General features: G+C 33.1%; 1 protein-coding gene across 7 annotated transcripts in view; it reads right to left on the bottom strand.

Moving 5' to 3' along the window:
• LOC137633316 (chondroadherin-like) overlaps window positions 1–12,500 on the bottom strand; it is a 267,884-nt gene that overhangs the window by 49,814 nt on the left and 205,570 nt on the right. For all 7 annotated transcript variants that reach the window (XM_068365549.1, XM_068365550.1, XM_068365548.1 and 4 more), the window contains one exon: window positions 10,060–10,322. In XM_068365549.1, coding sequence (XP_068221650.1) covers window positions 10,060–10,322 — 263 coding nt within the window. The remainder of the gene's footprint in view (window positions 1–10,059; window positions 10,323–12,500) is intronic.

Raw genomic sequence — 12,500 nt, 5'->3', positions numbered from 1 at the left:
GAATAAAGAAAAATATAAAATATTTCAAGATCAGTAACAACGTTAAAATAGATCAGTCATATATAAACTACAAAATGAGACTAAGTCAATCTATTCAGAAGAAAAGAATTGACAAAGATTGAATTTCTGAAGTTTCACCGAATATAAAAAATAAAATAAATAACATGAATATTCATATTACCTCAAAGTATTAGTTATTTTTAAAGAAGCAGTTTTTATCGTTATTCATAAGATGTTTTCTATTTTTATAAGACGATTTCTTATATTTTCTTAGGACATTTTCTTATATTTATAAGACGTTTTCTTATTTTTCATAGGACATTTTCTTAGATTTTTAAAAAAACGTTTCATTATATTTTTATGACATTTTCTTATATCAACACCAAAACAATAACCTGACCCAATATTTGACCACATTTTAGACCCATTAACGCACAATGCCTTCTCATGGTGCCTTTCAAATCTATTCCTCATTCAAGTATGACGTTAAACCTCCTTTTTAGTACATGAAAAACGCCTTTACATCTCGGTAAGAAGAAAAAAAAAATAGAAAGAAAACTACCGGGCACATTCGTTCTCGCTAAGTAACCATTCCACCCGCCAAAGTATTTATTTCTTTTCTTATTTTCTGCTAAGCGAGGGAGGGGGTGGCTGAGGGGCAAGGGGGGAGGGGGGGTGTGTTTTAGGGTGGGGGGGGGGGGTCCCAGGGCACTGTCGTGATACCAAGAAGAATTAGGCCCCTTTATGGCACCCACTCGCGGAATCCGAAAGTCCCAGCTGTCGCACAATGGAGACAAAGAAGGTGAAATAAATGGAGTCGGGTCACGAGGGATTTTGTCCGTCCAGGATTTTGACGGATTATGATTTCGTCACTATATCGTGGTGATAATAATAAGTAAAGCCTTGTATGCTTAATTAGTATAAATATCTCAATTAAAAGGGAAATATTTATATTTAAATACCCTTTTCCTTAATTAGTATAAATATATCAAAAGATAGGAGAATATTTTTATTTAAATAATTATATTTTTTATTACTTGGGAAAGTGCAATGGAAGATCCCTCAATCTATTAATATAAACGATGACGTCATATTTTTTTGCTTTTCAATACCTCTATCTATTAATATAAATGATGATATCATAGTTGTTTTTGTTTTTAAATGCCTCAATCTATTAATATAGATGATGACGTCATGTTTTTTGCTTTTCAATACTTCAATCTATAAATATAAATGATGACGTCATGTTTTTTTGCTTTTCATCACCTCAATCTATTAATATAAATGATGACGTCATAATTGTTTTTGTTTTTAAATGCCTCAATCTATTAATATAGATGATGACGTCATATTTTTTAGTTTTTCAATACCTCAATCTATAAATATAAATGATGACGTCATATTTTTTGTTTTTAAAAACCTCAATTAATATAATGATGACGTCATATTTTTTTTTGTTTTTCAATACATCAATATAATATAAATGATGACGTCACATTTGTTTTTGTTTCTCAATACATCAGTCTATTAATATTAATGACATCATATTTTTTTTGTTAGTTTTTTAATACCTCAATCTATTAACATAAATGATGACGTCATATTTACCGTTTTTCAATACCTTAACCTATTAAAATAAATGATGTCATATTTATTGTTTTTCATTACCTCAATCTATCAAAATAAATGCTGACGTCATATTTGATTTTCAATACCTCAATATATTAATATAAATGATTACGTCATATTCATTGTTTTTCAACACCTTAAATCTATTAAAATAAATGATGACTTACTTCATATTTATTGTTTTTCAATACCTCAATATATTAATATAAATGACGACATATTTATTTTAGTTTTTCAATTCCCAAATTTCCATAAAAGAACAGCCAACACAAGTATGGAAATAATGGCAAGTGGCGACATGGCAACGCAAACACAAATATGGAAATCTCATTTCTGGACCAAGCAGTCAGTCGAGGGGAATGAAATATGTATGAGAGAGAGAGAGAGAGAGAGAGAGAGAGAGAGAGAGAGAGAGAGAGAGAGAGAGAGAGAGAGAGAGAGAGAGAGAGAGAGAGAGAGAGAACTTTTCGTAATATAACTAAGTTTGGAGAAGAAATGACACTGAATATAAAATGCATATCCTTATCCCAAAGAGATTTTTTTTTTAATTTTCTTTTATCTTATCTTTCCAAGGTCACTTTTTATCAATTTAAAATCAGCGTGTCGAATAACATAAACGAAAAAAACTGGTTTTAATTAACAAGAATTCCATGAAAAATAAAAAATATGCATAAGTACCATTATATAATATAAAGTTGGCACCAGTAAACAAGTAATATGTCAAGATCTACTTTAATAAACACAGGAATATGAGGGAAGGCAAGGCATTAATTATCATTGGTTTTATTGAATAAATAACCATTAAACTATTAAAAAACTTGGAAGCAATTAGTGATCTAACAAACAATTAGAAATAAAGGATAGCATGTATGCAAATGAGAGAGGAATATAAATGAATGTAGACTAATTAATAGTCTTTAAACAAATAAACTATTAATTACGAGGAAAATAACTTTTGTGAATGGGCGTATGCGAGTGGGAATAGAGATCACGTCATTTCCTAAAATGAAATTTGTCTTCATTATCTTCCATTTCAAATTCTGCTGAAAGAGAGAGAGAGAGAGAGAGAGAGAGAGAGAGAGAGAGAGAGAGAGAGAGAGAGAGAGAGAGAGAGAGAGAGAGAGAGAGAGAAGCCTCTACCTCGACAGTGCTTTCAATTTCCCACCCACTTGGTCTTGCAAACACTTTTCTTGGCAGACATTTGCAAGTCAATGAAAAGCAACATTCTAGCGATGAACTAACTTTTTTTTTTCCTTTGGTTTGTCTTCATTTTTTCTTCTCGCAGTGAGATTTTATTCTTAAGTTCTCTGATCATCAGAGGGTTCTTATTCTGTTAGGCCAGGGAGGCTATTCAGCGCTGTAAAAGTCAAAAGAGGTTGGAGAAAAAAACGAAGTGGGGATAGAAATACTTGTTTGTCTGCGTCATCAGACAGAAATCTTCCGATTAAATTTGATCATCGTAGCCAGCTCTCAGTTTTGGATGTTTCTCTCGTCCGTCCTCAGACATTTGAGACGCAGAGGCTATAATATGTACCATTTTATCAACAGTCGCATTATAATCATAGTTTTAGTTTTAGTTTTAGTTTTAGTTTTAGTTTTAGGTATAGTTTTCGTTATAGTTATAGTTTTCGTTATAGTTATAGTTTTAGTTTTAATTTTAGTTTTAGTTATAGTTTAATTATAGTTTTAGTTATAGTTATATAGTTTTAGTTTTAGTTATAGTTATAGTTATAGTTTGAGACGCAAAGGCTAAAACATGTACCATTTTATCACGCAGTCGTATTTCCAATATTTGTCGTCTGCTCAACACACCTCATTTTTCCGTCACAAATACTGGGTCATTATCTTGTTGTTGTGGTGACCTACTAGAAACATCCCTGCATGGCGATCTGCCGGACTGGGGTTCGAGTCCCGCTCAAGAACGATAGTTTCTTGTAGTATCTGCAACCTCACCATCCTTGTAAGCTAAGGATGGGGTTTTGGGAAAGCCTATAGGTCTACCTGCTGAATTCTCAGCAGCCATTGCCTGGCCCTCCCTGTTTTTAGCTAGGGTGGAGTGTGGGCTTGGGAGCTGATCATATGTATATAAGGTCAGTCTCTGGGGGCATTGTCCTACTAGCTAAGGCCTTGTCACAGTCCCTTGCCTCTGCCGCTTGCCTCGACCTTTAAAAGTTTAATACCCTCGTTCATGCTCATGCTGTCTAATATTAAAAAAATAGACGATGTCTAAAATTCTTATATATTTCTCAGAGGTTTAATTCACCGAGGCGTTTTTCCATTAATGATCCAAATATTAAATTTTCTTTTACCTCTACCATCGTCATAAATCTTCAATTTAACATTTTCATAAATGCGGAATGAATAACTTTTCCCAAATTTATTTTTCATTATTGTGTTTTCACGACTTCCCATTAGGGTTACTTCCTTCATTTATCCCATTTGTTCTGCCACTTTCATATTCCAGACAACTGTTCCTCATCCATTCTCACTACATGTCCAGACCACCTCAACTTTAGAATTCCAATATTTCTCCGTGAATTCTTCGTTTGTAATATGATTTTTACAACGTTCTAAAATTACGAATCTTAACATTCTTAGGTCATGCTTATGGAAATATCTACAATTTTCCCTTTTGTGAAAATGAATCTGCTGCGTAGAGTAGTACAGTCCTACAAGAGCCATTCAGTACCCATCACAAGTCTTTGCTTTCTCTCTGCTAAAAGGACATTTCTATTGAACAGTAGTTTGGCAATCTCTTTCCTAACCTTTCAAGTACTGATGTAAAGTCCATAGACGGTCTATCTTTTCTAGGACCTATTGGAAACGTCCTTGCCTAGCGTTCTAATGGACGGGAGATAGAGTCCTCCCCAAACTAGATAGTTTTTTTTACGGTGTTTATTACCTTACTATCGTTGTGAGCTAAGGATTGGGTGTTTGGTGCAGTCTCTAGGTCTACCTGCTGAGTCAGCAGCACCCACTGCCTGGTCCTCCCTGGTCCTAGTTTTGGCGAAGAGGAGGCTTGTTCGCTGATTATTGTCCCTTGCCATTCACGAGCAACATATAAAACCTTTAATTAAAAGTTATCAAGTTTTATTCAGTTGTAAATTTCGGGCATCTATAATCTCAGTGTACGGAGATGTATCGTATAAAATACCTTATATATCTGGCGATTAGAGCAGAGTTCAACGCCATCTGTTCTCCAAAATAACTTGGTGGACACTTAGCTAATTTCATCTATTCCTTTGCTTCCTTTCCAATCACCATTAACTTTGTCTACTTACGCTGATTGTCAGTGATCTCCACCTCATGCCACTCTTCCACATTTTGAAAATCTTTCCAGCACTTCTTCCTCACATTCTATCCTTCCCTATATTAATAACGACAGGTATCTGGCTATATATATATATATATATATATATATATATATATATATATATATATATATATATATATATATATATATATATATTTTCCTTGTCATGCTGAGAGGCCTGGGGGAATGGGAGTTATCATACCCAGGTGAGAGGGGGTACCATAAGAGGTACACTCGGAAACAACAATCTCCCACAAATTACCGAACCAGCGGCTTGAAGTTTGGACAGGGGGAGCGGATGGGAAGGGTTGAATGTGTGTGCATATCTATCTACATATTTAACCGTCTACTTACAGCACCTCAAATGGAGTCCTATTTCCCGCTCTCTTTTGTATTTTCCACTAACCTCCTGGCTAGTACAGCGATAACGTGTTCCCCTAGCATTCACATGGCGGCAGATCGATCACCGTCCGGGACCCTGAGTTTAAGCTGTTTACTGGGGAGGCCACTGCTGTGGTTGGTCAACACAGTGAGGGGTTGGCATTGCCGGAAAACGTTCTGACTAGCATTTATTCAGATGAATCTCGAACTGAAACTAGACACCTTTACCTTTAAACAGTAAAAGGGTTCAGCCTTCAACCTACATATGTAGAGTAACAGCATTACCATGTAGTCTATCTGGTAGTTCCTGTCTTCGTATCATATTACTTGCCTTGGTATTCTGTACATTGCATTGCAAAGGTCTAAAAATAAAAGGAAATGTACAATTCCCACATCTTTGGAAGGCAATTTTCCTGCAATTGCCTCATTATAAACACTGCCTTAGCTGTTAATCTTCCTGACTGCTTGCTTGTATAAAATGTAATCACAGGGTCCAGACAGGGTTCAGAATAAAGGTGTAAATGGTGTGAAAACACCACAATTGTTCGATGATGTAAATGTAAAAGTAAAGTAAAGTAAAATCTAAACAGTGGGTGCAGCTGGGTTTTTAAGTACTCCACAAAGACCCTTTAAAGGTTCAAAAGTCACTCATAAATGGCAGAGGGAAAGGACAGTGACAATACCCTAGAAAGAGACTGATCATATATACATATTGATCCGCTCCCAAGACACCTCTTCACTCAAGCTAGGACCAGGGAGGTCAAGGCAGTGGCTGCTGAAGACTCAACAGGCAGACCTAAAGGCTCCACTTAGCTCACACGGATGGTGAGGTTGCAGACACTACAATAAACTATCGAGCTTGACCGGGTCTTAAACCCCAGTCCAGCAGATTACCTTTCAATAGGCTACAACAATTACTACAGTGCCTACAGTGCACCGCCTTTTAAAGTGCAAAGTGTGAAGTGCAATGAACTCTCTCGCATGAAACTGAAAATTCTTGATACGAAAAGTCGTGACGGATGCTTTTATCCATTATGATATTATGAAGGTCACGAGTTAATGACACCACCAAAAAGAAAAAAAACCAAGTAATTAAATTTTTCTTATATTTTGCTTTCAAGCTGAAATGGATAAAACTTAAAAGCGAATAAGAAAACCGGCTCTTTTTCCACAGTTTCTTCTTTTTCGCGAAATTGGAAAACAGAGCTTCTGAACTTCAAGAAATGGAAAAAAATCTGATGTAATCTTCCTAAATTATTATTCATCAGCTGAAATGGATGAAAATTAGGATCTGTTATTGCTTGGTGAGTGCATAAGTGAAAACCGTGCTCCTTTTTTTCACAGTTTCCCCTTTTCGCGGAATTGAAAACCGAGCCTCTTGGCTGGATGAAGTTGAAAAAACTAATTAATATAATCTTCCTATATTTTTCATTTATCAGTTGAAATGGATAAAACTTGAAATCTGTCATTGCCTGGTGTGTACGAATGTGAAAACCGGCTATTTTTTCATAAACAGACATATTTCGTAGTTTCCTCATTCTCGCGAAATTAGAAAATCGCAGTTTCCTCTTATTCGCGAAATTGGAAAATCGCAGTTTCCTCTTATTCGCGAAATTGGAAAATCGCAGTTTCCTCTTATTCACAAAATTGGAAAATCGCAGTTTCCACTTATTCACGAAATTGGAAAATCGCAGTTTCCTCTTATTCACAAAATTGGAAAATCGCAGTTTCCTCTTATTCGCGAAATTGGAAAATCGCAGTTTCCTCTTATTCACAAAATTGGAAAATCGCAGTTTCCACTTATTCACGAAATTGGAAAATCGCAGTTTCCTCTTATTCGCGAAATTGGAAAATCACAGTTTCCTTTTATTTGCGAAATTGGAAAATCACAGTTTCCTTTTATTTGCGAAATTGGAAAATCGCAGTTTCCTCTTATTCGCGAAATTGGAAAATCGCAGTTTCCTCTTATTCACAAAATTGGAAAATCGCAGTTTCCACTTATTCACGAAATTGGAAAATCGCAGTTTCCTCTTATTCGCGAAATTGGAAAATCACAGTTTCCTTTTATTTGCGAAATTGGAAAATCGCAGTTTCCTCTTATTCGCGAAATTGGAAAATCACAGTTTCTTCTTATTCGCGAACATGGAAAACAGATCCTCTAAGCTTTACGAAGTGGAGAACCGTACACAGTTAATATAAATACACCATTGCTGGCTTCGGCATCTTCCCACATCTTCAAAAAAAAAAAAAAAAAAAAAAAAAAAAAAAAAAAAAAAAAAAAAAAAAACAAACTTAAGTTAACTTTCAAGTCCAAATGATCCAGCAAGTCATAATTTACTTAAGGGGCCTTATTCTTTGACTAGCTAATGAGACGTTGCTAAAGACCCGGGTATTTGTCTTGTTTATAACTTTGTGGTGTGAGCTTTTTTGGGTCAAATACCTGCGAACAGGCTGCTGTGAATATGAATTGAAACAGAGGGGGAATAATTGAACTAGGGCCGAAGTGAAGGGATGTTATTTGGAAAATAAAAGGGGCCATATTGGGAACAACAGAGGAGAATTAATTAAATGGAAAGGAAAGAGAGGAACACAATTCTGGAATATGATTACAATACAGGCACGATAATATTATAGACAGGAGAGACTATAGAATATACATGACTGAAGGGGAGGAAAAGAAATAGGAAAGAAATTTGGAAATATTGTGTAACATATGAAAATATTCCTATCGTATACTTGTTTTGCATTTCCATTCTAGACTTTTCACATTTAATAGAATCCACCAATGGACTTTGCTTATCAAACACCGACGAACTTCAGTTAATCAACATTTTAGAAAACTCGGTTGCAACAGTATGGTAGAGCCAATTGATGCCTCCTGTTGCAATTGGAATCTAAAATTATTTCATGTTGAAATATATAGCAAGATATTTGGTTAGAGAATTTGAACAGACTTCTGAAAGCTCCGTATAACAATACATATATTAAAAAACTAACTGATAATGTTTATCTTCATTTGAAATCTCAAAAAGCGAAATTGGAATTTCCATGAATGACAGTTTTTAGGAATTTTTAACTAAAGAAGTCTTACAATTATCAGGATTTAACAATTTGTTGCTTAAACTAAAATGTTAAAACGGGTTGAAACAAGTTCATGGTTTCCGATTTGCAGAAATAAATTATGAACAAATTAAAAAACAGTTTCGGGTAAAACCTTTTCCAAAAATAACATAGGGCGAAACAGATATGATTTACACCATGAACATGCTACGATTTAACAATTTGTTGTTTATACCAATATATCAAAAACTGCTTTTAAAACCAATTTCTAGTTTCAGATTTGCACAAAAAAATCTCAATAAACTAAAAAAATTGTTTATTAAAATATTTTCCAAAAACAACGGAGAGAAACACACACACACACACACACACACGTCAACAAGTACGACACGCTGCGATCTCCCTTAAAAATTTCAGATATTTTTCATTTCTTCTCCTTTGGCTTATTTCCATCTTTATTTCAAATTTCCATTAATTATCGACGCTTGTTTTTTCTTTATCAAGTAAACACTCACCAGTACTAACTTGCCTTGTCATCCCATTTCACTTTTAAATTACCCCAACACAACTATTTTCTTTCCCAAAACAGGGAAAAAGTAGAATATATTCTTATCTTATTAGATTTATTTTCTCAGGTAAACACTGATTAACAATTATTTTCCTCATTCCATTTTGCTTTTCAATTAACCAATGCATCAATTTTCTTCCACCCCCCCACCAAAAAGAAAAAAAGGTAGAAGGTCTAATATTTTTTTATCTTATTCGAAAACGTTTTTAAGTAAACAATGATTAGGACTTATTCGCCTCGTACTTCCATTTTGCTTTTCAATTACCCAAAATACAACAATTTTATTCTAAAAACGTGGTGAAGGTCGATAATTTTTTTTGTTATTCGAAATTTTTTTTTTTTTTTTAAATAAACAATAATTATGACTTATTCGCTTTGTCATTCCACTTTACTTTTCAATTACCCAGAATACAACAACTTTCTTCTAAAAAAAAAAAAAAAAACAGGAAAAAAGTAGAATATATTCTTTTCTTTTTCTATTTTTTTTTTCTTCAAGAAAACATTGATTAGCAATTACCGTCTTCATCTTTCCATTTTGCTTTTTAATTCCCAATTGCAATAATTTCAATCAAAAAAAAAAAAAAAAAAAAACAGGGAAAACGTAGATTATTAGATAGCGATTCTTCATATAATTCCTGCTAGAATTCAACGAATACAGTACAAATCATATCCAACAGTGAAAGAAAATACAGTGAAGTGTTCGCGTTTTAGCAATATTGATATACATCTTTGGGGGTTCTATAACTAGAAAATAAATCGGTTAACCTAATTCTACTTAAGCATCGTTACTCATACAAGAAACTAAATTAAAAAAATAAAATTATAATAATTTCAATAATTTGAATCTTAAAAATAAAAATAATTATAATAATTTTAATGATAATATGAATTTTAAAAATAAAAATAATTACAATAATTTTAGCAATAAAAAATAATAATATTAATATTAATAATAAAAATAATAATAATAACTTTAATTTCAATAAAAATAATAACAATAATAACTTTAATTTCAATAATAATAATAATAATAATAATAATAATAATAACAATAATAATAATAATTTCAAAATTTCTAGTGATACCATCAACAACTATGGTCACTCACCTCTCTGATATTGTTATTGGCCAAGTCGAGCGACTGGAGCGTCATGCCCAGAGCGGACAGGGAGGACCGCTCAATGGTGCTGACGTTGCTCCTGATGATGTTCAGGTGCTTCACCTGCAGCCCCATGAAGAGGTAGTCGGGCACGCGGGGCATCTTGCAGTTGCGGAACTTCATCCAGTAGATGGTGAAGGGCTTCCGCTTCAGGATGGCCAGGGCGCTGAGCACGTGCTTGTCGTCGGCGTGGTCGCATACAATGTCCAGACCTGGGGGGGGTGGGTGTTATACTGCCTTGAACCTTCGTTCTGACATCGATAGAGAGCGGGTGGGGGGTGGGAGGGGGGTGTTTTTTTTGTGATGGGGGGAGGGGGATGGAGGGCCATAAACTTTTATTTAGTAAAGGAGTTGGACAATATTGAAAATTATTATTGTTTTTAATATTTTGGGAGCGAGGGACCTTTTTGTTTTGCGGGGAATTGGCAATACAGTTTAAAGAAAATCAGGACTTAACAATTAGCAATGATGCATTAGTAATGATGGAAATGAGTTATGCATTTGTGAAAAGTAATGATACCGGAACCCATGTGAAAGAAAATAAATAAATAAAAGGAAAAAATAAATATTGCAACTAAAAATAAATTTATTATGAATTTAGAATAAATGAGAATAAAAAAATATAATTTCCAAGAAAAAAAAAAAAAAAAAACCGAGATGATTAATGAAATAAAAGATAATAATTCAAGAATGATATGAAAGTTAACTTAAACATAAAAACTTCAAATATAGAATAATCTATATTACTCAAAATAAAAAATATGTATTGATGTGCAAAATATATTTAAATTCACAAAAACAAAAAAATACTCACACAGATATATATATATATATATATATATATATATATATACACTGTATATATATATATATATATATATATATATATATATATATATATATATATATATATATATATATATATATATAAGAGAATACCCAGGAGAAAATCTGAATTTTATTTTCCCGTGGTATAGGCTTATATTAAACACCAATGATATCTTTGTGATTTTAAAGTGTGCGTGTGTACATATATACATATATATACACATATATAATATATACATATATATATATACATACATACATACATATATATATATATATATATATATATATATATATATATATATATATAATATATATATATAAATCATACATGTGTGTGCATGTGTGCGTCTGCACTCGTGTACTCGTTTGTGCAATGCATATATATGCCTGTACGTGTGATGTATCAAACATACAGTATATATATATATATATATATATATATATATATATATATATATATATATATATATATATATGACATATACACTGTAGATCTTTGCTTGAATACATGTTTGTAATTACAGAAATAAAGTTAACCAAAATGACATCCTAAAACCGAGGAATAACGAAGCAAATTGAAGGACAACGGAAACCGGTTTAACGATGTATGACATGAGAGCGTGGTTACCATATTCACAATATCTTTAATAAATCTACAGGTGACGAAAAAAAAAAAGGTTTATGTAGTAAGAATAAGACTAACACACTACAGGAATGAATTGCTTATCCAAAAAGCATTGAAAAAATACGTAAATAAATGGAATTTGATAATTAGTTGGGCACACAGAAAATGTTGAAAAAACCCTAAAAATATCTTTTTGGGTTTGTGGGGGGAGAGGGGCATGGGGGCAAGAGGCTAATGGGTGAGTAGGGTATAAAATCGGTGCTATACAGAATCTTATTTTAACTGAAAAAAGGCAACAATCAGTCAATCAGTCAAATCTAAGTGCAATATAATATATATATAAAAAAACAGGTTGGTGCAAATAGTACTGGGAGGCCTCATCAGTAAAGGGCTTCATACACTCAGTTGTGGGTTGACATTCTTTCCGATACATCAGTGTGTCCTTATGTTAATGTAAGACTTAGAAAGTATGCTTCATTTTGACTGGTTTTGAAAGGCAGCAGTAGCAGCATTTCTAATATTAGTAATAATAGCAGCAGCAGCACAGCAGCAGCAGCACAGCAGCAGCATCGTTAATGGTCTATAAATATCTATATATATCTATAAGTGTACGGATCTTAAATTACATCTAACAAATCCTGCAACTACTTTAAAAAAAAGCATTTCATAATGCTGTATTTTTTTTTCTCTCTTGAATTCTTTAGTTTCTTAAGACATCTTGTTATCTGCTGAACAAAATCTTTTACTGAGGAGCCGTAAATCATCGTGTACTGACCAGCAACAGTATTGTCTCTCAGTTTGTGCTGGGGGATCATGCAACAAAAAATCAAAATAGAATAACAGGAAACCATATCAAAAACCAAATTAAAACCATATTTGTATAGAAAGAAACACATAGAGATGAAATGGAAAATAAAAATAAAATGTACAGACG

Source organism: Palaemon carinicauda, chromosome 42 (assembly GCF_036898095.1).
Source record: "Palaemon carinicauda isolate YSFRI2023 chromosome 42, ASM3689809v2, whole genome shotgun sequence".
In the NCBI taxonomy this organism is placed as follows: domain Eukaryota; kingdom Metazoa; phylum Arthropoda; class Malacostraca; order Decapoda; family Palaemonidae; genus Palaemon; species Palaemon carinicauda.
The sequence above is the reverse complement of the archived record's forward strand: the minus strand, read 5'-3'. Positions and strand labels throughout refer to the sequence as shown.